We start from the raw sequence: 25447 nt of genomic DNA on the forward strand, positions 1-25447 counted from the left end.
TACTGTGCCCAGCCGCACGTACTCTTTATTTTTGTCAAGACATTTCTATCTTGCCTGGTCTACTTTAATTCCCACAGGACAGGAGGATCAGGGGCATATCTCTGGAGAGGATGTTCCTTCAGGAAAGTATGCCATGCACTGGCAAGTTCCATGCAACATGTTATTTCATCTAATTGTCACAACACCGTATGAGGAAGGTAGTATTATCCATATTGTACCTTCGAGGAAGGTAAAAGCTCAGAAAGGTCACACAGCTAGTGATCAGTATGAATAATGGGCTGAGATTCAAACCCAGCTCCAACAGATTTCAAAGTATATCATCTTTCATCTTCAATGTTTTGCCTAGAGGAGATATGAAAGTAAGGATTGGGAGTGTTTTAAGTAAAATTAATTTTGCTTTACAAAAAAAACTTTCTAGTATTCTTTGGTATAATTAGCAATTCCCAAGAGTCTCTCATAACCCAGTCCCGGAATCAGTAATGAAGACATTAAGCAAAGGTATCCAGCAACAGTTACTATAGTCAGATCAGAAACAACTAAATGGCATAATTCACCTCTCTCCACAGTAAATGGGGACAAGACCGTTTCCACATAGGGCTAAGATGTCTATGTGAATTTGAAACTGAAACAACAAAAGGCCAAAGAACTTCCAAGAGTATTGAATTTGATTCTTCTGCTTTTCTGAAAGGCTGGGAAAAGACAGTTGGTGAGCTGGGACCTGGATACTTCCTGGGTGGACTTTGTTCAGTTCTACATCCAGATAGGCGGAGAGAGTGCTTCATGCAACAAGCCTGAGAGCAGAGAGGAGGGTGTCCTCCTTCAGTACAGCAACAACGGGGGCATCCAGTGGCACCTGCTAGCAGAGATGTACTTTTCAGACTTCAGCAAACCCAGGTAACTACCTATCTGATGGGCCTCCCACTAGTTTCCAGGAATGGTAAAGATTAAATCATTGTTGATATGTTTCCAAACTGTGAACTGCTGAAAAAAATAGACAAACCCATACATATTTAACATGGATGATACCTCAGTATATATAAAGATTTTATTTCACCTAAGTGACTGGACAGAAAGCATTTGTATTCATGTTTGAATTTTTAAAGATTTTGAAGAAATTGTGACTAGAAGAAAAGCAAGGTAAGTAAACATTGTTTACTCAAAGAAACCATAATGTATGGGGATGGTCCGAGCTCATTTTCCCATTTTCAGGCTTGTTTGATTGTTTTTAATGCACACACAAAGTATGCTTAGCTCTTCTAGCTAATAGTAAGATGGATTTTTAAAATTTTTTTCACATGCCTGCACTCAGGGCTATCCCTAAACAGTGTATGAGTAAATATGGAGAGCTCAGATTTTCTAAAAGTTTTGCCCTGGCCTATCACTGTCTTAATTTTGATGTATGGGGAATATATACACTAAAATGTCTTAGGCAATGACCGTTGAAGAGTTTGGGGAAAAGACTTATGTTTAATACATTTAAATACCTATGAATACCTGGACCAGGCAATGTATTTATGTGTATTTAAATTTAGTTCTTTTGCAATTATGCAGTATTTTGAAATTCTGTATTCTGTGTTTACATTTTATGTATTGTTAAAGTCTATTCAATCAGACTGTCTTAGAATACTCCTTTTGATAATCTGTATTTTCATTTTAACAAAAAATAATTTTTTATATGTTGACTACTGTCAGACTTTAACATATGGATCTTGTCCCTGTTGTCGTTTTACAAATGAGCCTTGTTTATTGAAAAAAATTATTTAAGAATATATAAACCCAGTTCTTAGACATTTAATATGTTATGAACATGTTACTTAAAACACACCTATTGTGTAGACTGAAGGTTGAAAAGCTTGACATTTTAAAGTGTTAGGTCATTAAAGGTGACATAACGTTCCATGAAAAACATAAGTAGACATGCAAACAGACCAACAAAGAGCATTTCTTCGAAGGGATTTAGGGGAGAAGGAGAAACCAGAAAAGAGGTAACTGGATGAAACGAGATACAACGTCAAGGAGAAGGTCAGGAATGGTGGGTGGGAGATAAAGCCTTGTGAGATTCTCCTAGATTCTGTATAGTAGAGAGGCAATTGATAATGGTGCCAAACTGGCTTAAACAACTGTTTAAAATAACTCAATTTATTTTTTCCAATATGTCAACCTGAAATTATTGAGAGTTTAGTAAGGTGACTAGGTAACTTTACAAGTAAATAAAAATTAAATGGCTTCCTCAAATTCTAAACTTATTTTAATTAATTTATTTATTTATTTTGAGATGGGATTTCACTCTGTCACCCAAGCTGAAGTGCAGTGGCACAATCTCAGTTCACTGCAACCTCTGCCTCCAGGGTTCTCAAGCGATCCTCCCACTTCAGTTCCCCTGAGTAGCTGGGAATACAGGCATGTGCCACCATGCTTGACTAGTTTTTTGTGGTTTTGGTAGAGACGGGGTTTCACTATGTTGCCCGGGCTGGCTCAAACGCCTGAGCTCAAGCAATCCACCTGCCTCAGCCTCCCAAGTTCTGGGATTACAGGCATGAGTCACTATGCCCAGGCCCAGAAATATTTATTTTTAACAGAAATCATTAACCCAAACTCAATAAATCTGTGAATCACATCAAACACTATGCAAAGTATTTAATTTACAGTACTTTTTATGGATGGTCAGATAATTACACTGGATTCCAAAAGAGTTCTGCAACACTAAAATGGCTTTTAAAAACTCCGAGTTAAAAGAGATGGGGAAAAGACCCCATTCATACTAGGAAATATATAAATAAATATAATAAATAACTTAAACAATACTGAGAATATCTGTGAAGAAAATTACAAAACTTTAAAACTTCTTTCAAAGATATAAAATGAAATGGAAAATAATACACATCCTTGGTTAGCAAAAATGAATATTGTAATATGAAGATATATCTTAATTTATGTTTAATGCAACTTCAATTAAAATCCTAGTGGTATTTTTGGGGGGAACTTTATATCTAGAAATATAAGCCAGCAAAGATAGCTTAAACATGGATAACAGGGGAATAAAGGAATGTCTTAGGTGATAATAAAGCTTATTATAAAACCTATAGAATTAAAATGAAATGATTGATAATGGTACACAAATAGAACAAACAGTGAAGCCAAGTAGATGACCCAGAAATTGACTCAGATGCATGTAAGAACTTACATATGAAAAAAGTGACATAGCAACTATCAATGAGAAATAAACGTGGTTATTTAAATCAAGTATAGTTAGGAAGAAATGGGTAGGCACTTGGAGGAAAGTATCTATTTATTTTGTCACTTTATATCATCAAAAACTATTAAAGTTTAAGATTTAAACAGGTAATAGGTTACTATCTGATCTTGAAGAAAGATCTAAACTTTCTTAATACAAATTCAATGGAAGAATTCACAATGAAAAGGACTATTTACATAGAAACATACCACATGCAAATGTAAAACTACATACACATGTAAAAATATATGTCAAGGAAAAGAAGGAAAATAAATCAAGAAAACATTTGCAACCAATATGAGAAATAGAGACTCTGCAAAGAGCTTATACAAATTATCAAGAAAAGCACTAAGGTCCCAGGGGAAAATGGGTAAAATGAATAAGTAGATATTACAAAAGAGGAAGCACGGATGTTTAACAAAACATGAATAACATTCAACCTCCATCACTTTAAAAGATGCCATTTTTTAACAGTCAAATGGTCATTTTTTAATAACACGAAGTGCTGTCTTCCTATCGGAACAGCAGAACAAATCTCACATCATCCTGCAAACGGTTATAATGCTTCCAGAAAGGAATTTCTAAAAATCAAGAGCTTTAACCATGACCTGCTTATTTGACTAGGTAATTCTATTTCTAGGAATCTTTCCTAAAGAAATAAAATGAAGTGTAGATAAAGCTTTTTGCATAAAAATTTTTATCACAGAATTATTTATAATCAGGAAAAGTGAAATAAATAATAGCATGTCTTTGTAATGAGAAATTATATACACAAAATGATCTTAAAAATAATTTTACTAACATGAGAATGTACTTATAATGTAATGTTAAGTTTTAAAATGTAGGTCACCAAATTATGCATATAATGTCTTGCCTATATAAAAGATTACAAGCTGTGATGAGAAATATCAAAATGTTAACAAAAGCCAACCCTATGCAGATTTTAGATGATTTATGTTTTATTTTTAATGGTTTTTTTGTGTTTTTCCACAATGAGAAAGAATTACTTTGAAAAAAATGTTAAATGTTATCTTAATGTGATAACATTAAACAGCTTTTTTCTTGATATTTCTTTAAAAAGTTATGACCATTGTCATGGTAGTCAAAAGATATAGTTCAGTGAATCAAACTCAGTTGAAATATTCTCCCTCTTCTCCAAAAGATGCAATTGCAAATGAAATAGACTTGACCAGGACTAAACTTGCTTACGGGGTTAAACCTCAAGTCTGATCTATCCAAACTTCCAAGCTTTTGAAAAGTACTGAACTCAAACCAAACAAAACTTTCTCTTGTTGTTATCCTTGTTATTTTAATAGCAGCTTTGGAAAAAAAAAAAAAAAAAAAAAAAAAAAAAAAAAAAAAAAAAAAAAAGCACAGCTTTTCTTTCCCCAACCATAAATGACTTACTTTTATTCAGATTTGTCTATCTGGAGCTTCCAGCTGCTGCCAAGACCCCTTGCACCAGATTCCGATGGTGGCAGCCAGTTTTCTCGGGGGAGGACTATGACCAGTGGGCAGTTGATGACATCATCATTCTGTCTGAGAAGCAGAAGCAGATCATCCCAGTTATCAATCCAACTTTACCTCAGGTATTCTCCTGTGTCTGAACTCCAAGAAGACAGATAATTATAAAAGCAAATGGCATAAAGAACTCGTTTCCTTAAGGATTTAGGGCTTGACACTGAGTATAACTTAGGTTTAAGGGTTTGTACTTAATATTTTGTTATCTGTTATGCTACTACTGCACAGATAATTTAGATGTAAAAATAAAAAGACTGAAGCCTGGTTAAATCTTCAAGCAAAATTGTTAGTGTGTTTATAAAATGATTAGATACACAGTGGTAAAATACTTTCAGTTGTTGAATCATTAGGAGAAAAAGTTAATAGCAGTTAGAGAGAGAGAGAGAGAGAGATTCCTCTGTATTTTCCTAGAAATGCAAATGGTACATGGCCCAGCATGTCATGAAATGAAAATTCTTTTCTTGTTTTCAAAGCTATCAAATTGCCTTTTTGTGTTATTTGTGTTGTTGCTATTAGAACTTTTATGAGAAGCCAGCTTTTGATTACCCTATGAATCAAATGAGTGTGTGGTTGATGTTGGCTAATGAAGGAATGCTTAAAAATGAAACCTTCTGTGCTGCCACACCATCAGCAATGATATTTGGAAGATCAGATGGAGATCGATTTGCAGTAACTCGAGATTTGACCCTGAAGCCTGGATATGTGCTACAGTTCAAGGTATTTATGTACAAGCTTTTTTCCGGAGCAAGTTAAGGAGTAAAACATCTTCCAGATGTATAAGTGGAATGCACAAAAACACAAATTTTTCATATTCTATTCAGGAAGGGACTCACCTGTACGAAAGCTCGACAGTGTTAGAATTGCAAAGCTTTTCAGCTCTACTCGTAAGGAAATCAGCTTATTAGTTTTTAAGGAGTCCCAAAAGTTGTGGGTGTACCATTTCTTCAGGTACTTAAGGAACTCTACCAGTATTAAAAATAAAATTGACTTTTAGGACTTCAATTTGATTGTGACTTAATGAATCTCAAGCTTCTAAACGATGATGGATAAGTTATCCTTTTCATCTTACTAGTGGTATTTGAACTTAACAACAAGGTATTTTGTGCTTTTGCTGTATTATTTTCGAACAAATTATCCCACTTAAATTCAGTAAATGTTTACTCCAGTCATCATTGTTCTCTTAAAAGCTTCTTGTTTTTCAGCTCTGTGATAACAGATCAACATGTATAGGAAGTATTTACTCTGACAAGGTCTTGTTTCAGAATCTTAATCAACATTTCATTGTGTTTATAATAAAATCCCATAGGTGACTTCCAGGGTTGAAAGTAATGCAGTTTTAATGAGCTAGCACAACTACATGGTCCTTACATAATGGCAGGATGCAGATGCTAAATAATTTACAAATGGAATTATTAAAGAGATCAGATGTTTATAGGCAGCTCTTCAAATATAATTTCCACAGGTCTGTAAACAAGGAAGTTAGTCATAAATAATACGATTAGTAAAATGTTATTCTTTCTTTGTTTAGATTCTGATGCTAAACTAAAATGGAAAAAGTATCAGAACAATATATGAATCTATATTCATTTGTTGATAATACCTAAAGTAGTAACAACATAATGTTAATAGCAAATACGTTCCAGAATACTATGCTTTTCATCTGACACCGTTTCTATTTAGTTAATCACAAACCATGGTAGTGTAGGTATTGAAGTCTGCAAGGTAATATTCTGCAGTTTAAAAAATCTAAATTTAAAAAATAGTGTTAAATATTTCAAGTACTTAAACAATGAGCAGGAATGCATACTGCTTAAGAAAAAATCTTAATTCTCTACCATTTGACCAGCAATTCCGTTATTGGGTATATACCCAAAGAAGTATAAATCATTTTACTGTAAAGACACATGCATGTGTAAGTTCATCACAACACTATTGACAATAGCAAAGACATGTAATCAACCTAAATACCAATCTGTGGTAGACTGGATAAAGAAAATGTGCTACATATAAACCATGGAATACTACACAGCCACAAAAAAGGATGAAATGATTACCTTTGTAGCAACACGAATGGAGCTGGAGGCCCTTATCTTAGGCAGACTAATAAAGGAACAGAAAAACAGATTACTACATGTTCTCACTTATAAGTGGGAGCTAAACAAATGAAAACACATGGATACCTAGAAGGGAACAACAGACACTGGAGCCTACTTGAGGATGGAACGTAGGAGAAGGGAGAGGATAAAAAAACTACCTATTGGGTAGTATGCTTACTACCTGGGTGAAAAAATAATCTGTACAGCGAACTCCCCAGACACACAGTTTACCTTTATAACAAACCTGCACATGTAACCTGTGAACCTAAAATAAAAGCTAATTTAAAAAAGAAAAATCTTAATTCTCATTATCACACAAACAGAAAGCTATTAATTTGTGATTATTATTTAATAATAGGTATAGAATATAGATCATTCAGAGGTTGATAATTGATGTATATTTGAAACCTGCATACAAGAATTTTTGGTGCCATTTGTACAAAAATAAACAGTACTGGTGCATTTTTTTTGTAACTGCTTGCTGTGTGATAAACACTAGCTAGTACTGGGACTATAGAAATGAAAAATGTGACCCACATGAATAGCTGTGTAACAAACCTGCATGTTCTGCATACATACCACATAAATTAAAATTAAAATTAAAAACAAGAAAAATGTGACCCTAGCATTCAAGGAGCTTAGAAACTACAGAACAAGGCAGAAAAGTGAACAGTCACAATACAGTCCTAAGAATGCTGCAGTCTAAGTTGGCTGTAGATGTTATAGGAATACTCTGCATAGTGCCTGATATGTTTCAGGCACTCAAAAAAATATCTGTTAGTTGAATAAATGGATGAATGGTTGAATGGATGAATGGGTGGGTGAAGAGATGGATGGATGGATGGATGGATGGATGGATGGATGGATGGATGGATGGATGGTTGGATGGATGGATGGATGGATGGATGGATGGATGGATTCAAATTGGAAGTCTCTGGAAATGCAGAGACTTAACCCACTGAAGAATGGAGTGTCAGGAATTCCAGTTAAAGAGAACAAAATGAGCAAATACGTGAAAATGCACAGAAGTACAAATGAGAAAAGAGGCAAGTCTAACTTTGAGGGCTGTGGAATATGTGCAGCAGAAGTGAGAGATAAAGCTGATCCTGGTGGGCATTATGTTCTACACTAAGTCACTTGGACATTATCCCAAGAGCAATGAGTCATGGAAGATTTTTAACCTATTGAATTCCAGAATCAGACCCATGTTTTAGAAGAATCATTCAGCCCCAGTATGGATGTTGACCTAATAAGAGAAGAAACCAGAATCAGCAAGTATATTCATTCCTTCATTCACCAAATACTTATAAAGTCTCTATATTCTAGGCACATTCCTAGACTCTGAAAATTATCACAAACAGAGAGTATGAAATAGGATACTGGAAGATGATTACCATTTTATAAAAGGTTGTCAGGTCGTTTTCACTAATAAAATGACACACTTAAGCCACAGCCTATAGGAAGTAAAGGAGTGAGTCATGCAGTTATGTGGAAAAGATCATTCCAGGCACAAGCAACAAAAAGGACCAGCACCTTGAGGTGGGAGTGTTCTTGGCAATGTTCTGGAAACCACAAGGATGGCACTGTGACCATAGAAGAGAAACTGAGCAAGGTTGGGACAGCAAAAAAAAAAAAAACAATAACCTCAAACTTTGACTTCAGTTGTGAATAAAACGGCTAGCAGAAAGGTGACACATTCTGACTTAGGCTTTTAGAGAATCATTGCCCTGGTAACTGTGCAGCGTCAAGGGCAGAAAGGGTTTGTTTTAGGAGGGCAGATGAAGAGAACTGGCTTGGACATATGGAGTTAGGGGTGCTGATGGGCTGCTGAGGTGGAAATGAAAGGATCTGGTAACGTACATTTGTCAAGAAAGCAGAAGAGAAGTCATAACTGTTATTCAAAATACAGGTATTGAGAAAAAACATGAAGTTATGATTGTGATGAGATTAAGAAGCATGCATACGGTAAAATAAGAAAGACTGAATCATAGAAACCAACACTTGAAAGGTAGGCTAAATGGTCAATAAGAAAGAAATGGTTAACAATGTTAAAAGCAATAGAAGAATCAAGTAAAATACGGTTCAAATTTTCCCTTTGCATTTAGTGAGATGGACATTTTCCTTGGTAATTTCTCTGGGGCAGCAACAGCAAAAGTCAGATTACAGTGGATTTTTAAATGTTGAGTAAAGAGGGCTACACAGTGGATACGACCTTTCTCTCAGTTTGTTTAGCTGTGTAGTTAGAGGCAGACCAAAAATCAGGGAGAATTTTTATCTTCTTTTGTTTTGTTTTTAAAGGTAGGAGAGACTTAAGCATATGCATCTGATCCATGGAAGGTATCTAAGTGAATATTTGTTGAAGATATGCCTAAATCCTGAATGGAAAGTTTAAAATAAATTATATATTTAATACAGCTGGCAGTATGTCTACACTGCCCCATGACCAGATTTCTAAAACACAAACTTGTGACAGAACTTACAGTTCCAGCAACTTGTCTATATCGGACACAACAGCAATCATGGCAAATTTAAGACAAAAAGTTAGCTAGGTTTACCCAATGTGGTTGCTTCCATCACATACCAACCAAAGGCCATTTTTACTATTGAGTAATGCAGTAAAAAGAATTTATGTTAGAAGAGTTTAAACATGCATCTGAGAAAGCTAAGTAATTATATTCTTGCTGTTTTACTGTATAGAGTTGGATAAATCATGCACAATAAAATTTCTACTAGCCAAATAGTAAATTCTCTGAGAGATGCTTTCTAGCTCTAAGTATGGAAATACAGAAGATACTAAATCTTCTTTTTTAAAACTAGATAAAGGTACCTTACAGTCACAAGGATTAACTAGTTGACCTCCTGAACTCTGGCTCAATATTATTAGCCCATGACTTGGCATTTATTTCATTGTCATATTATGTTCTTTTCATTCCTTATTTCTGCTTTCCTTCTATAAAATCAGACTATTCTTATTTAATAAAGCCTTATACAACAAAATCATATGGTGGCTCTAGCCAACAAATGAAGATGTGAATAGACAATTCATATGAGATGGCATGTAATTTAATAAACATGAGAAAAAGAGTTTGACATTTATAATTATGAAGAATGTAATAAAATTCATTTACACATTTATTAATTTGGAAATAAACTGTCTTAAATTATAATAATACCTAATGCGTAAACTGATTCATTTGGACTCAACAGATACAAAATGAACACACATAACTAGAAAATTTTAAGTGTTTCTACATTTTGACTCAATAATGTTGCTCTCAGGAATTTATCGGCTGATGACAAATCAACCAAAGAAGAAAGGTATATTCTCTGCAGTACTATATATAATAGAATGCGGAGGAAAGTTCCACATGTGTAATAACTTCAACTTTACAACCAAAATACAGCTTCCCTATAAAGATCAGAAGAGAAAATAGAAAAGTAAGGACAGTTACGCTAGGCCAGTGGGATTTAGGTTGCATTTTTATAATTTTTTAAATGTTATTAATCCTATGACAATCCTCTATACAAGTACAGAGAACCGTAGCAGTTTTATTTCTGGATTATGTTGCTTATTTGACGGTGTGACAAACACTTAGCTCTTTCATCTAAGTTGACACTGATTTTTAATGAGCTTTGGCAAGAAAACAGACGAAAGATACTCATTCTACTGAAACCTTCCTATACTGAAGAAGACAGCTGCTTCTCCATCTTATGGTTTCCTCTGTTTGTACCCTCTAAGGAGGGAGGAAAAAAGCAGTTTCTTGGCATATCTTTTGTCTGGGACTCAAGAGCCACAGGCACTGTGCTTCTGTTTTCTCTCCTGTAATCCCAAGAAATCCACAAAATGAGTTCGGCTTTCTAATAAAAAGTACCTCTTGTTTGCTTAAACAAAGAATTCCAGAATCTGTTGAAGGGTCTTGGTTGAGACTAAGCTTCATAGTTCCTATCATTGTAAATTCAGTGCAGATCCATCGGAAGGCACCCTGGATGCTGTAGCACTTAATTCGTTGAGTGATGACTTAGAACCAAAATCTTGTATAATTCTTGTCCTTCCTTTTAACAGCTAAACATAGGATGTGCCAGTCAATTCAGCAATACTGCTCCAGTTCTTCTTCAGTACTCTCATGATGCTGGTATGTCCTGGTTTCTGGTGAAAGAAGGCTGTTTCCCAGCTTCTGCAGGCAAAGGATGTGAAGGAAACTCCAGAGAACTAAGCGAGCCCACAATGTATCACACAGGGGACTTTGAAGAATGGACAAGAATCACCATTGTTATTCCAAGGTCTCTTGCATCCAGGTAAAGTATTCATTCTTAATGGGGTTGGGCCGTTAAGAAAGACACAATCCCAAAAGCTATAACCCTAGATGTTAAAAATCCTGAAAGATCAAAATCCTGAATATATAATTCTGGAAAAAAATAATTTTAAAAATTCTTTTTTATTATTATACTTTTAAGTTCTCGGGTACACGTACAGGTTGTGCAGTATTGTTACATAGGTATACACATGCCATTGTGGTTTGCTGCATCCATCCCCCCTGTCACCTACATTAGCTATTTCTCCTAATGTTATCCCTCCCCAATCTCACCACCCCCTGCCATCCTTCCAAACAGGCCCCAGTGTGTGATGTTCCCCTCCCTGTGTCCATGTGTTCTCCTTGTTCAACACTTATGAATAAGAACATATGGTGTTTGGTTTTCTATTCTTGTGTCAGTTTGCTGAAAATGATGGTTTCCACCTTCATCCATGTCCCTGCAAAGAACATAAACTCATCCTTTTTATGGGTGCATAGGATTCATTTGTTTCAAAATGTTTTTTTAATTTCTGCCTTAATTTCATCACTTACCCGAAGATCATTCAGGAGCAAGTTGTTTAGTTTCCACGTAATTTATATAGTTTTAAGAGTTCCTCTTGATATTGACATCTAATTTTATTCTGCTGTGGTCTAGGAAGATACTTAGTATAACTTAGATTCTTAAACATTTATTGGGGCTTGCTCTGTGGCCTAGCACATGGACTGTTTTTTAGAGTGTTCCATGCATAGAAGCAAAGCAATATATTCTGTGGTTGTTGGGTGTAATGTTCGTTAAATATCTGTTATGTCTGTTTGGCCTAGAGTCCAATTTAAATCCAGAGGTTCCTTGTTAATTTTCTGCCTCAGTGATCTATCTAGTGGTGTCAATGGGATGTTGAAGCTACTACAGTTATTATATTGCTGTCTATCTCTTTTCTTAGGCCTAGCAGTATTTATTTTATGAATGTGGGTATCCCATTGTTGAGTACATATATATTTAGGACAATTGTATTTTCTTGTTGAATTGAACTCTTTACCATTATATGATGCCCTTTACAGTCCTTTAGAACTTTTGTTGCATTACAGTCTGTTTTATATTACATGAGTATAGCTACTCTTGCTCATTTTTGTTTTCCATTTGTGTGGTATACCCTTTTCTACCCCTTTCGATTGAGTCTGTAAGTGTATTTACCCATTAAGTGGGTCTATTGTAGGCAACAAATAATTGGATCTATATATATATATTTTTTTAATCCAATCTGCCAGTCAGTACCTTTTAAGGTGAGCATTTAACCCACTACATTCAAGGCTAATACTGATATGTGAAGTTTTGTGCCTTTTGGTGCACTGCACTGTCCTTTGCCTGGGGAGCAATACTCCCTGTGGGCTAGAGAACTGGGGACCTTGCAGTACCTTTGGGTCCAGCCAGTGCTGCTCCACTGCAGCCTTCCAAGTGGACATTGGGAATGTTAGCAGGAACTCCTAGGTTGTGGAGATATGGGGGCTGTTACCGAGGGCAGGATGCAGTCCTATGGCAGCAGCACTCTCAAAATGGCTCCCTGCTGCACCTGTTCAGGCCTCAGGAGTGGGGCATGGGTGATCCAGCATGAGTTCCCTGTCTGGTGCACTGCCTTCACAGGGTCTCCAAATCACCATCCATGCTGTTGTCAGAGTTTGTGTGGGTAGCTGTTTTCTCCCACAGTTGGGATTGCATTAGTCTGTGACAGGGATGTGGACTGCCGAAGCTCTTTCCCCACGGTTCCAAGTCCCTCTAGGTTCCTGGCCAATCTCAGCCACACCAGCTACTTGTTTCCTTCTCCTTTTGTGCCTCAGGTGTTTCCTGTGAGTTCTCTGTTGGTCTTTAGTATTCTCTCCTAGATGTTCTATTCAAGGAAAGGTTGTCTACTGATAATTTTGGTTCTTCTTTGTGGAAGGGATGGGTGTCTGATATCTCTAGTCAGCCATCTTGAACTGGAATCTTCTGAACTTTTATCTTTGACTATTAAGAGTAACCTCATACACTTAACTCATCACAGCCTTTTTTTGAGGAAACAATTTTGCAGATCTCTTTCATTGTATTGTAAGGAATACAGTTAAGAAGGAGTGGTATTTGGCTTCCCCAATACCAAATCTGAATTAGTTACAGTTCTCCAGAGGGACAGAATCAATAGGATGTGTATATATCTAGATACATAAGAGGAGTTGTTTTTTTTTAGGGGAAATTGGTTCACATGGTTATGGTGGCTAACTAGGTCCATGAGAGACCATCTGCAAGCTGGAGACCTGAGATGTAAGTAGCATGGCTCAGTCTAAGTCCTAAGGCTTCAGAACCAGGGAAGCCAATGGTGCAATTCTCAGAGTGAGACTGTAAGCCTCAGGCACCAGGGAGTCTCTCATATAAGCCCTGGAGTCCAGGCTAGCAAACATAGAGTTCTGATGACCAGGAAAACAAAAGTCTGTCCTAGATCTCAGAGATACCAGTTTCCCTTTTGCATTTGCTTTCTCTTGGCCTTCTGGCTAATTGGATGGTACTACCAACTCTAAGGGCAGATCCTTCCCACCTAGTCCACTTAGACTCACCCTCTCAGACAGACCCCAAATAATGCTGCACCAGGTTTCTAGGTTTTCTTTATCCCAGTCAAGCTGACACCTGAAATGAAGTCCACAAGTCCATCCCTTGTCAACTTGGCATCCATATGCCTCTCTTGGAACCATATTTATTTTTCAAATAAAGACAAGGTAATAGTTCCACCTAACATGATGCAACTAACATAATGCAACAACCCTGCATACGATGACAAATGCACTAATCCCCTCCCCAGAATTAAGCTTTCAGGATTTCAACATTTGGGATTTTCATCTTTGGGGATTGTGATTTGGGGTATTTTAGATGTTAGAAATTTTAGGTTTTAGGGATTTTCATCATTCAGGATTTCAACACTAAGGATTATGGTTTCATGATTGTGTCTTCTGGGTTTAATTCCAGACTACATTCTTATTATGTGCTCTGGCTGCCATTTTAGGGAACATTTATGTATCTCAATTATCTCAATAACTTAAAAGAATTTATATTATCTAGCTATATCTATCCAAGGTGAAGTAGTGACTCTTGAGGAAAAGAGCCCTGGACAAAATTTCCAAAATGTGTGTGTGTGTGTGTGTGTGTGTGTGTATGTATGTATACACACACATGCTTATGAGTAAGACACATTCACTCATTTATTCAGCAGATATTTATTGAGCATCTGTGTGTTCATGTACAAAAGTACTATTCTGGACACTGAGAGTACAGCAGTGAACAAAATGTATTCAAGGCTAAAAGAGTTATAAGACATTATTATATCAGACTTTCACTACACATACATTTTTAATGATTTAATGCCTCCTTACATAGACCTAGACAAGTTGAGATATCTTGCAATATAAATGATCCCTTTAAATGACTATTAAAACAAATAATAAAACAATAAATTAAAAATCAATTAATGGGAAGAATTAAATCAATGGACTGAGAATATGAAGTGAATTAGTTTCATTAGTGGGGCAACAAATTTAACTCTTAGCTTCCTGGCAGCTAAGACAAAGGAAGAAAATATAGGCTCATTTAGTTCTCATTGTTGAGTAATAAAAAAGTAATCAGACACATTCTGATTTTTTTAAAGTTATGCTTTTTTCTAGGTTTGGTATTCCAGAATAGATTTATAGCATGTATGCTTGTACTAGATAGTGTACATAATGCAGAGATCAGTATTTTTAACTATCATTTTACAAAAGGTAAGCGTTTTTCAAGTAGGACTTCTTAATTGAATTCTAGAAAACAACATTAATTGTCACTCACGATAACATTAATCATGACTCAGTCAAGGCATTTCTGTTCAGAACCGAGATGATATAGTAAGTCTATTTGTGGTGCTTCCTGATGACGTAGTATATGGTTTGAATGCTCATTATTACCATTCAACAATATTTCCAGCTTTCTTTCTCCTTAGAAAAATGGAGGATTATACTTTCTTCATACCCTGTAAAGTTTGGCATGTCTAAATGAAATGTGAATGAAAATGAGACATATGGCTTTAACAGCCCTTGTACATTTTGCCATGTTCCCTGCTCCACGGAAGCTTGTTTTAAGGTGAATCTTGTATCTCAATAAGTGTCTGCAATAAGCACACTCCCTTGCCAACCTACGCTGGACATATAAAATAAGCAAGAAATAAGCTTTTTCTAGGTTAAACTATAGAGATTAAGGGTTGTTTGTTGCCACAACATAACCTATCTCATTCTGACTTATATGGTGAAAGCTTAACAATCTTTGGAAGTGTCTTATTTATAAAATTCTTAGAGGCCATTCTGTTTGTGACATCTTTCACCTAATTTATCACCAGTTTACTGTGCATCATCTGGCAAGATAAGCTGTGTGTGCTCTCTGCCTCCTTGATACTTAGATGTGCATACCTCAAAAACTTACACCACAGCCTTTGGTAGCCCAGCTTCCTGAATAGGGAAGGAATTTGGTCAAGGATGTACAAGTTTCTGTGCTTGTCTGCTAAACTTTGAAACATAATCCTTAAACACAAGCTATCTCAAGAAAGTTTGTCAATCAGTGGCTCCAACTCAACTTATAATTTATTTGCCCTTATAGTCTAGTGTTCTTTGTAGTTTATCAAAATGATACGCAAATGCCTTCAAAATTTGTGGTGTAGGTTACAGAGTTTATGAGTTTACCACATTTGATGAAATTAAGAATTTGACTTGCCATATGCTTTAGTTAGGATACAGACCCAGCTACTATGACAGAGAAAAACACAAACACAAGCACTTAACAAGTTTTCAACAATATAGAAGTTCATTCTTTCTCATATGCTGGTCCAAAAGCAAGCAGTTCAGAGTTGACAAGTTGGCTCTGCCATCCGGAACATATGACTTCCGTCTCTGGATCCAGGGCAGCTAGCTGTTCCAGAACTTATCTCTTAGCCAGTGGAAGGAAAAGGGAGTCAGAGGCAAACAGATAAATTACTTTTATAAAAAAAAATTCTCCTTACTTTGTGTTTAGATTCCCCAGTAGAGCTTAGGATAATATTTATGTAGTTACCTATTGCTATGTGACACACCTCTCCAAAATTTAAGGGCTCAAAACAATAATGATCTCATCACTTTGTGGGATTGGCCGGGCAGTTCTTCTGCTTGTCTTCCTGGGCTCCATCATGTAGGTGCACTCAGCTGATGAGCTGGTAAGTGGGTCAGCTGGACCTTTCTCTCCATGTGGTCTTCATCCCACTATTTTTCAGTTAGGTGGGCTCCAGTGTTCCAAGAGAGGAAGAGTAACTGCAAAGCCTTCTCTCATTTGCCACAACCTTTTGGTCAAAGCAAGTCACAAAGCCAGTCCAGATTCAAAAGGTAGCTAAAGAGACTTCTTTTTTAAATAGGAAGTACATAAAAGGTAGAGGAGTGTATTCAGAAGGAAGTGTGATTAAGTGGGAGGTGTTGTTGTAACAGTCTGCCATGGTCTGTTTTAGCCCCAATAATTTACATCTTTTCCACTTGAAAAATGCATTCACTGTCCTCCCAAGGCTCCCCAAATTCTCATCCCATCACAGCACCAGACACCAGTTCCTGCTTGTATTATCTCCATCAGATTGGGATATGGATGTGGGTCCTTGGGTACAGGGATATGGGTGCTCGATCTACAGATCTGCAAAGACAAGTTGTCTACTTTACCTATACCCAACATAAAATGGTGAGACAATGGCAGGATAAGCACAATAGACACTCCCACTCAAATAATAATAATTAATAATAATAAAGAAAAGGAAGGAATGGGAAGCACATAGCAATCACTGGCCCACCGAAATTCCAAATGTCAGCAAGAGACCTGTAACTAGGCCTCCCTCCTCTAAAACCATGTCCAGGACAAGAATGTTCCAATGATTAAGAGAGGTCTGCTTTCTGATAGTGGTTCCCTCATCCACTGTTCTTCTCAGCTCTTGATTGTACTCTCTAGGCTTCACCCTCTAAGAACATCTTTCTTTTTCCATGAGAATGTGTTCGCAGCTACTTAGCTATGTCATCCTGCTTCCTGCCCATCTCCAGCTGTGCAGCCTTTGTACTCCTCACCTCCACCGCTGCCTTCCTTCCTGCATACTTTATAAAACTGTGGCCCAACCGCAGCTCTTCCAGATAGATCGGTGTAGTGTGCCATGAAGTTGGAGAACATCAAAATGGCACATCATGGCTACCATGACTAAAATATCAGGGTGCTGGAAGATACCACTATAAAAAGTAAACAATACAATGAGGAGCCAAGGAATACAAATCTTGTATTTCCCTGAAGCCCAATAATAAATTTACAGCTAAAGAAGGATGGAAAGGCATAAGAATGACACAGTGGGCTTTGGGGACTCAGAGGAGAAGTTTGGGAGGAAGGTGAGGGATAAATGATTGCATATTGGACACGATGTACACTGCTTGGGTGATGAGAACACCATAATAAAACCTCAGAAATCACTAAAGAACATATCCATGTAAATAAAAGCCATCTGCATCACAAAAGCTATGAAAATCAAAAAAATTAAATAAGAAAATAAATACACAGCTGAATCTGCAACTGCAGTGTATTTGATGTTGGGTAGAATAACCCAATTGGTAAAGCCACATATGAGAAGTAAGAGCAGATTGTTCATAGCATCACAAAGTGAGTCAGTATTTTGAGGCTCCCAATATATCAATATTTTCTTAGACCTCAGCTTTTGGAAGACAAAATATTCATCATTAGAATCCAGCTTCATGGTTCATTTGGATACCATCCAGCTTGCCAGTTGACGGCATTTGTGATGAAGAGTCCTCACCTAAAGAACAGTAAATACGTTTCTACTTTACCCCAAGTAAATGAGCTGTTGCTCCTTCTGCAATGTGTTAAACTCAGATATCTCCAAATACGGTTTTGGAAAGCTGAGAATTCTAAAGTGTTAGAATTATTAAAATTTGGAGCTATTTTTCCATGAGGCAAATAAGCTTCTAATAGTTACAAGATAATTGCTCTTTCAGAAATAAGTCTAAGCTGATTTCTCAAAGGAGCAGTCTGTGCTCATGTTAATTCACTGGGCTCTTGCCTACACAGAACACATTGGTGATGGTGAATATATGTTGGTAAACCTCTCACAGCTCTTGGAGACATCCCCATCCAGGCAGTATGCTTTGTAGCCTGCTCTAGGTACCCTATGTAGAGTGCAAAAAGTGGGTGTCTCTGGGCAGGACTAGAAAAAGTTGCGTAGTATTCTGCAGAATACCCTGCATCTCTGCATGGGACAAGCAGAAACCATCCTAGTTTGAGAGGCAGATGCAACATGGCATTGAATTGTGTAGTGATAGAAGGGTAAAGCGTAGACATCAATTCTCCTGGTCACACAGGCATCCTCCAAACAAAAATGAAAATTGGGGAAGGAAAGAAAGAGAAAGAATGATAACTTCTACTTCTTTTTCCTTATCTTGGACATACAAAACAAAACGGGATGCTTTTTGAATAGAATAGTCAAAGTACACTATGATGTCGTTTTGTTGTTTTGTTTGTTTTTTTTTTTTGAGACAGAGCCTCACTCTGTCACCAAGACTGGAGTGCAGTGGTGTGATCTCGGCTCACTGTAACCTTCACCTCCCAGGTTCAAGTAATTCCCCTGCCTCAGCCTCCCAAGTAGCTGAGATTACAGGTACGAACCACCGTGCCCAGCTAATTTTTACATTTTTAGTAGAGGTGGGGTTTCACCATATTGGCCACACTGGTCTCGAACTCATAACCTCAAGCGATCCACCCACCCCAGTCTCCCAAAGCACTGGGATTACAGGCATGAGCCCCTGCACCTGGCCTAGGATCTATTCTAATAAAATTATATAAGATTAAACTCTTTCTCTCAATCATTACTTACTCTAAATTATTTCTAGACCTTCCTGTCAAGTCAAGACCTCCATTATATGCTCTTCTCTATGTCCTTCTTAATGGGTGTTGGAGTCGCACAGGTGCATTTATTTGTGTGGGTACTTAACTAAATGTGTCTCCTCACACAGTTGTAGGCTATGCGAAGGCAGGAACCACGTCTGCGTTTTGTTCCCCATGGTACTCCTAGCATTAAAGCTGTGCCTAGCATGCTGTAAATGCTTTCTAAATATTAATTGAATGAAGGGATGTTGAATAAGGAATAAAGACCAAGCAATAGGTGATTAGCTCTGAAATGAAGACACCTTTCTTTTTCACATTTTTCCAAAATATATTCAGTGTTTTTAACAATAAATCATTGTTCTTCATTGTACTGTGTCTCCTTGAAAAGGCAAGAATAGAACATGTGCACAAATACATTAGTAGTAAGAATTGCAAGGCTAGATCTCCTCTACTTTAAAAGTATAGAATCGAGACATACTGACTAACTTTAGCCTACTTATTTTCTTCCTTCTTCTGATGGTTGACAAATGCTGGTGTCCATTAATTCCATTTCAGAGGCTGAATAATGTTACAGCTCTAAGGGAATGAATTTTCCCAAGGGCCATGATGCTAAGACAACCGTACTTTTTTTTTTCTTTTGCTTTGTTTTTCTAAACTTCTTTAATTCTTTTTACCTTAAAAAGAATAAGATCAATATATTTTTAAATTAGCTCCAAAGGAAATACATTTGTATGTTCACCTTCCTCTTATGCTGAAACTGGGGCTTGGGGCTTACATTAATAGGCGATTATCTCTGAACATTTTTTTTTTTTTTTTTGAGACCAAGTTTCATTCTTGTTGCCCAGGCTGGCTTGCAATGGCGCAATCTCGGCTCACCGCAACCTCTGCTTCCTGGGTTCAAGCGATTCTCCCGCCTCAGCCTCCTGAGTAGCTGGGACTACAGGCATGTGCCATCATGCCCGGCTAATTTTGTATTTTTGGTAGAGACAGGGTTTCTCCGTGTTGATCAGGCTGGTCTCGAACTCTCGACCTCTGGTGATCTGCCCACCTTGGCCTCCCAAAGTACTGGGATTACAAGCATGAGCCACCATACCTGGCATCTCTGAACATTTTTAAACCTAATAAACAACACTACTGGTTACATTTTATAAAGTTGCCATCAGTAGGTAACTCAAAATAATGAAGGGGGGAAAAGCACCAGGGTTATGGTTCAGTGCTGCCAAATTTCCAAAGTCACTTGAAGAGCCAAAAAGAAATCCATTCTGATCTTGCCATGTTACCATCACAATAATAGAGGGGAGAGGGAGCCATCTTTATCTACAATTGTTCTTAACAATCCTTATTAATCTTTAAGATTCTTTATCCTTGTGTACTAAGAAGCTGGATTAACTCAAAAGTCTATAAATATTGGCAGCAAAATAAATTGGAATGTAGATACACTAATACATCTTCATCCTTTGAGGATAGTGGAACTGAGAAGGAAGAGGTATTTCCCTGATATGAAATTATAGTGGGGGGTGTGTGTGTGTGTGTTTCCATATGTTGGAAAAGAAATGTATTTAAAAATCAGAAAGCAGTTGGGACAAATTTTAGTTTGGCAACTTCAAAACTATTGTTCTGGGGGATGAAGAACTGGGCAGTAGCCCAGCACACTAGTGTTCCAGGGTTTTGAAGCACTGGGGCTAGGTCCTTCTTTTGTTCATTAGCAGTTACAACTGTTGTTCATGATTTGAAGATGAGAGATGAAGAGGAAACGAGGGAAGGCACAGGTGAATGGAGCTGTCAGTACAGACTTAACTCTTCCCCACCTGAAGCATGTCAACAGCAAATAGCCAGAGTTCCCGTATCTGTACTCAGACAGACAGATTGTTTCAAACATTACCAAATAGGCTCTTTTGCAGATATCCATACAATGAGCATGATAGAAGGGTGAAATATTAATTAAAATAGTGGAATATCTTTCTGGATTACTAAAAGAGCAGAAGGTGAGAAAATATTCAAACATTTATGCCGAAAAAGAAATCAAGCAGGCACAGTGGCTCACACCACTGTAATCCCAGTACTTTGGAAGGCTGAGGCGGGCAGATTAATAAAGCCAGGAGTTTGAGACCAGCCTGGGCAACATGGTGAAACCTCATCTCTACTAAAAATACAAAAATTAGTTGGGCGTGGTGGCGTATGCCTGTAATCCCAGCTACTCAGGAAGGTGAAGCAGGAGAATCTCTTGAACCTGGAAGGCAGAGATTGCAATGAGCCAAGATCATACTACTGTACTCCAACCTGGGCAACAGAGCAAGGTACTATCTCAAAATAATAATAATAATAATAAATTTTGAGAAAGATCTGAGAGAGACACCTTATGAAGGTTAAGTATGCAGTCCACCAGACATGACTTTCAAATAAATATTAAGTCTGTGGAGTTTTTCTGAATTTTTCTATATTCCAATACTTTGATGTGAGATGTTGGTACAAGAAACAGGTGTGTTGTTTTTCCCAACAGCAAGACCAGATTCCGATGGATCCAGGAGAGCAGCTCACAGAAAAACGTGCCTCCATTTGGTTTAGATGGAGTGTACATATCCGAGCCTTGTCCCAGTTACTGCAGTGGCCATGGGGACTGCATTTCAGGAGTGTGTTTCTGCGACCTGGGGTATACTGGTAAGGCTGAATACATGTGTCTGAGGGCTTGCTTGTAAAATAGTTCTCTCTAGTTGCTGTGTTTCATGTTATACGCCCAAATAAATAAATTCTGAATTTATTCTTAAGTCTAGGAATTGTAGGAATTCGCATCCCAGGAACATGAGGTGCTAGGATATTTGTAGTTTTGAGCTGCCCCAAAAAGAAAACATGCTAATACAAACTTCATTTCCTAAAGAGGATTTGTTTATTATTAATAGCATTAATAATTATTATTGCTTGAGGTCCTACTTCATGCCAGGCATTCAGGCTCTTTATATTTCATCCCATTGAATTCTAACAATAACTGTCATAGTACTGTAAAACCCTATTTGTATTTAAGGAAACTGAGGCACAGAGAGGTTTAGTAACTCTCCCAAGATCGTTCATCTGGGATTTGCTGGAGCTGAGCATCAAACCCTGACAGTCATTCTCCAAAACCCAAACCCAAGCTCTTAACCACATGCTGCATGGCCTCTGTGAGCTCTCTCCATTGCTATCTATAAGAAACATAATTTTATACATTTATAATAAAAATGCATCTTATGAAATGATAAACCCAAGTCTGCCAAAAGAGTACTTTACAAGAAAAGTATCTCTGACCACAGTGACCTTTGGATGTTGCTACAAGCAAAATTGAAAAGAACTGATATTAAAGAATAATATTGGAGAAAATATTATAAGCTTCAAAAAAATTTTTTTTAATTTTTCCTGGAGACAACTTCAAAAGGCTTCTTCCCAGCTTTTTAGGACTCCAGCCTTCATCTGGCATGTGACCAAAGACAAACATATGTTGTTGCAGGCTTTCTATGGAGAGCGCTGTCATTCAGAGTTTCAGGGATTTTTTTTTTTTTATTTGAGACTGACTGCCCTTACTGATCCTAGGACAACAAATGAGCGAATTTTATTGTGGATGAAATCTGTTTCTCAGTTTACACAAATCCTCAGTAGCAAGAACTATGAAAAGGTATGGTTCCAGTGTCTTCCCAATATCTGCCTCTATCAAAAAATAAAAACTTATGGAGGCAGAATAGTGTTTTTGATAATGGTAATGATTGCTGTCTTTCAGGCCAACAGTTGTGAGATACAAATTTTCATGTGGCCTCTCTCCCTAGTATTAATCCATATGGACATTCTTCCTTTGCCTGTGTGTTGAATAGACCTTCTCATGTTTAGTGATTCCAACAAAGCGTCTCTCCTATGTATTTCTTTTTCTGAAGCTGCACAAGGAACATGTGTGTCAAATGTCCACAATCACAATGAGATGTTTGACAGATTTGAGGGGAAGCTCAGCCCTCTATGGTACAAGATAACGGGTGGCCAGGTTGGAACTGGCTGTGGAACACTTAATGATGGCAAATCTCTCTACTTCAATGGCCCTGGGAAAAGGGAAGCCAGGACGGTCCCTCTGGACACCAGGAATATCAGGTAAAAAGTGTTTACTGGTACACTTTTTCACAAACATATTATTTACCACATGATGTGGTCTAAACTAACATTCTGTTCTGTTACTGAGAATTTATGCAATAATGTTTCAGTATATCGATTCTGATATGTAAAAATGAAGATAACTTTAGCTTTGGAATAAAATAGGTGGTTTCCACAAAAACTGTGCCGCAATTCACGAATCCTTGCATAGTCATCACCAAGGCCTGTTTGTCTAGGGTAAGCCAGCTTGATTTTCTAAAATTTGATGTTATTATGAAAGCCATTTGGTATTATTCTTAGTGTGTGCCATGTGAAACAAAGATTTTTCCAACCTTAAATTCTATGTCCAAAAATGATGCGTCCTCATTTATCTGATTTGTATTCACTTATTGAAAAACGGTCCCCCAGAAATTTTAAATGCCTACACTGACACCTACTGGTCAAATAAAGAACTGGTTGGTTTTTAAGGTCAAATGAAATGACAGCACACCTGAAATAATAGCACACTGCTTTTTAAAAGAGTAGTTAAATCATTTGAAAAGTAGAAGAAAGAAAATAGAAAAAATTGTTTAAAATTTTTAGACCTCCTCACAAAATCTTGGGTCCTGTGTTGTATACTTTCTGCCTTCAATTTCCTTCCCTTTCCATCTGCATTGTTCTCTCAGAAGTGTGCCTGTCAAGCAGGTACTCTCTGTCAGTCGCTATGGACTGAGGCATTTTACATCATACTGACTGAAGGCCCACTGTGAAAAACTTATCCAAGTGAGTCTAAATTAGCAACAGACAGGTAATTATCTGACTCTAAACAAATATGGTATTCAACTTCTTAAGTTAGATTTTTCCTTATCTTGGCTGGATGTGGTGGCTCACACCAGTAATCCCAGCAATTTGGGAGGCTGAGGCAAGTGAATCACTTGGGGTCAGGAGTTTGAGACCAGCCTGGCCAACATGGCGAAACCGTGTCTCTACTAAAACTACAAAAATTAACTGGGTGTGGTGGTGCACCCCTGTAGTTTTAGCTACTCAGGAAGCTGAGGCGGGAGGATGGCTTGGGCCCAGGAGGCAGAGGTTGAAGTGACTCAAGATTGCACCACTGCACTCCAACCTGAGTGACAGAGCAAAAGTCTGTCTCAAATAAAAAAATCATCATCTTGAGTTTCCAAGGATAGTGTTAATTAGATTTAAGGAATTTCCATTTCAGTAATGCCATTAAATTATATCAGACTGTCATGATGAAGTTATGTTAAACTGTTTCCGTTTGTTTAGATCATTATTACAGAATAAAATGAATGGTCATATGAACTTTTTCTAAATGGTTGCAGAATTAACTTACTATAATTTATGTAGTTTCTGCTTGTCATATCCCCTTTGAGTTTGAAAGTAGTACTTAATAATTACAGGAGTTTTTTTCTGACGCGTCAAAGCACAAAACAATAAAACTCTTCTGAATTCACTTATTTGTAAGTAAACTAAAGTTTTTATTCCCCAGACTCGTTCAATTTTATATACAAATTGGAAGCAAAACTTCAGGCATTACCTGCATCAAACCAAGAGCTAGAAATGAAGGTAAGCTGCTCTGGTTCCCATGGAAATTACAGTTACTTCTGGCAGATTAGTCCTTTTTATTTAAGAGATTAGGAAATGTAAAAACGGTCTATAAAAGTTTCTATACTGCTTCAGCAAATAGATGACTTGGATAATTACTAGACTGAAAGTACTGAGATATTCAGAAAAAGTCATTAACGCTTTCAGTTAGTGATAACATGGCCAAGAAAATGGAGAGCTGATGAGCACAGCTGTTGGTAGCTCTATTGACTAATAGGTACAGTTTAAGGAAGTGACATTTGATAAATTAAAATTTAAAGGAAATTTTTGTGCATAATTCTTCTGAAAATTACAAATCCATACCCTTATTTGTGTATGACCTATAAAAACAAATCCAGAACAAAACAGAATAGAAAGTATCTGCATATCATACAATAGACAGGAGTCTTTGCTCTGTATTGAACTTCTATTTACAAGCTCTGTTTTCTGCCCTGTGATGCAAATCTCCCCCAGGATCCTTTCAGTAACGAGTAACTTTTCTCAACTAGTCTTGAGCCACTTTCATAAACTCAGCGCTGGCCAGGGAATTCACATCCCACAGGCGTTTCTTAGCCTTTTATTGAAAACTGGTTGTTAAAATGTAAATCTGCTTAAATCCTTGAACAAATCTCTTCCAGTGATGAAAGTAGAGATTCTTTACTTACTCAAGCTGAAGCATCAATTTACA

General features: G+C 37.1%; 1 protein-coding gene across 3 annotated transcripts in view; it reads left to right on the forward strand.

Moving 5' to 3' along the window:
* RELN (reelin) overlaps positions 1-25447 on the forward strand; it is a 522420-nt gene that overhangs the window by 398282 nt on the left and 98691 nt on the right. For all 3 annotated transcript variants that reach the window (XM_039472914.2, XM_039472915.2, XM_074379281.1), the window contains exons 25-31: positions 689-894; positions 4653-4824; positions 5273-5473; positions 10916-11148; positions 21572-21729; positions 22968-23175; positions 24665-24741. In XM_039472914.2, coding sequence (XP_039328848.2) covers positions 689-894; positions 4653-4824; positions 5273-5473; positions 10916-11148; positions 21572-21729; positions 22968-23175; positions 24665-24741 — 1255 coding nt within the window. The remainder of the gene's footprint in view (positions 1-688; positions 895-4652; positions 4825-5272; positions 5474-10915; positions 11149-21571; positions 21730-22967; positions 23176-24664; positions 24742-25447) is intronic.

The sequence above is a fragment of the Saimiri boliviensis genome, chromosome 10, assembly GCF_048565385.1.
Source record: "Saimiri boliviensis isolate mSaiBol1 chromosome 10, mSaiBol1.pri, whole genome shotgun sequence".
Taxonomy (NCBI): domain Eukaryota; kingdom Metazoa; phylum Chordata; class Mammalia; order Primates; family Cebidae; genus Saimiri; species Saimiri boliviensis.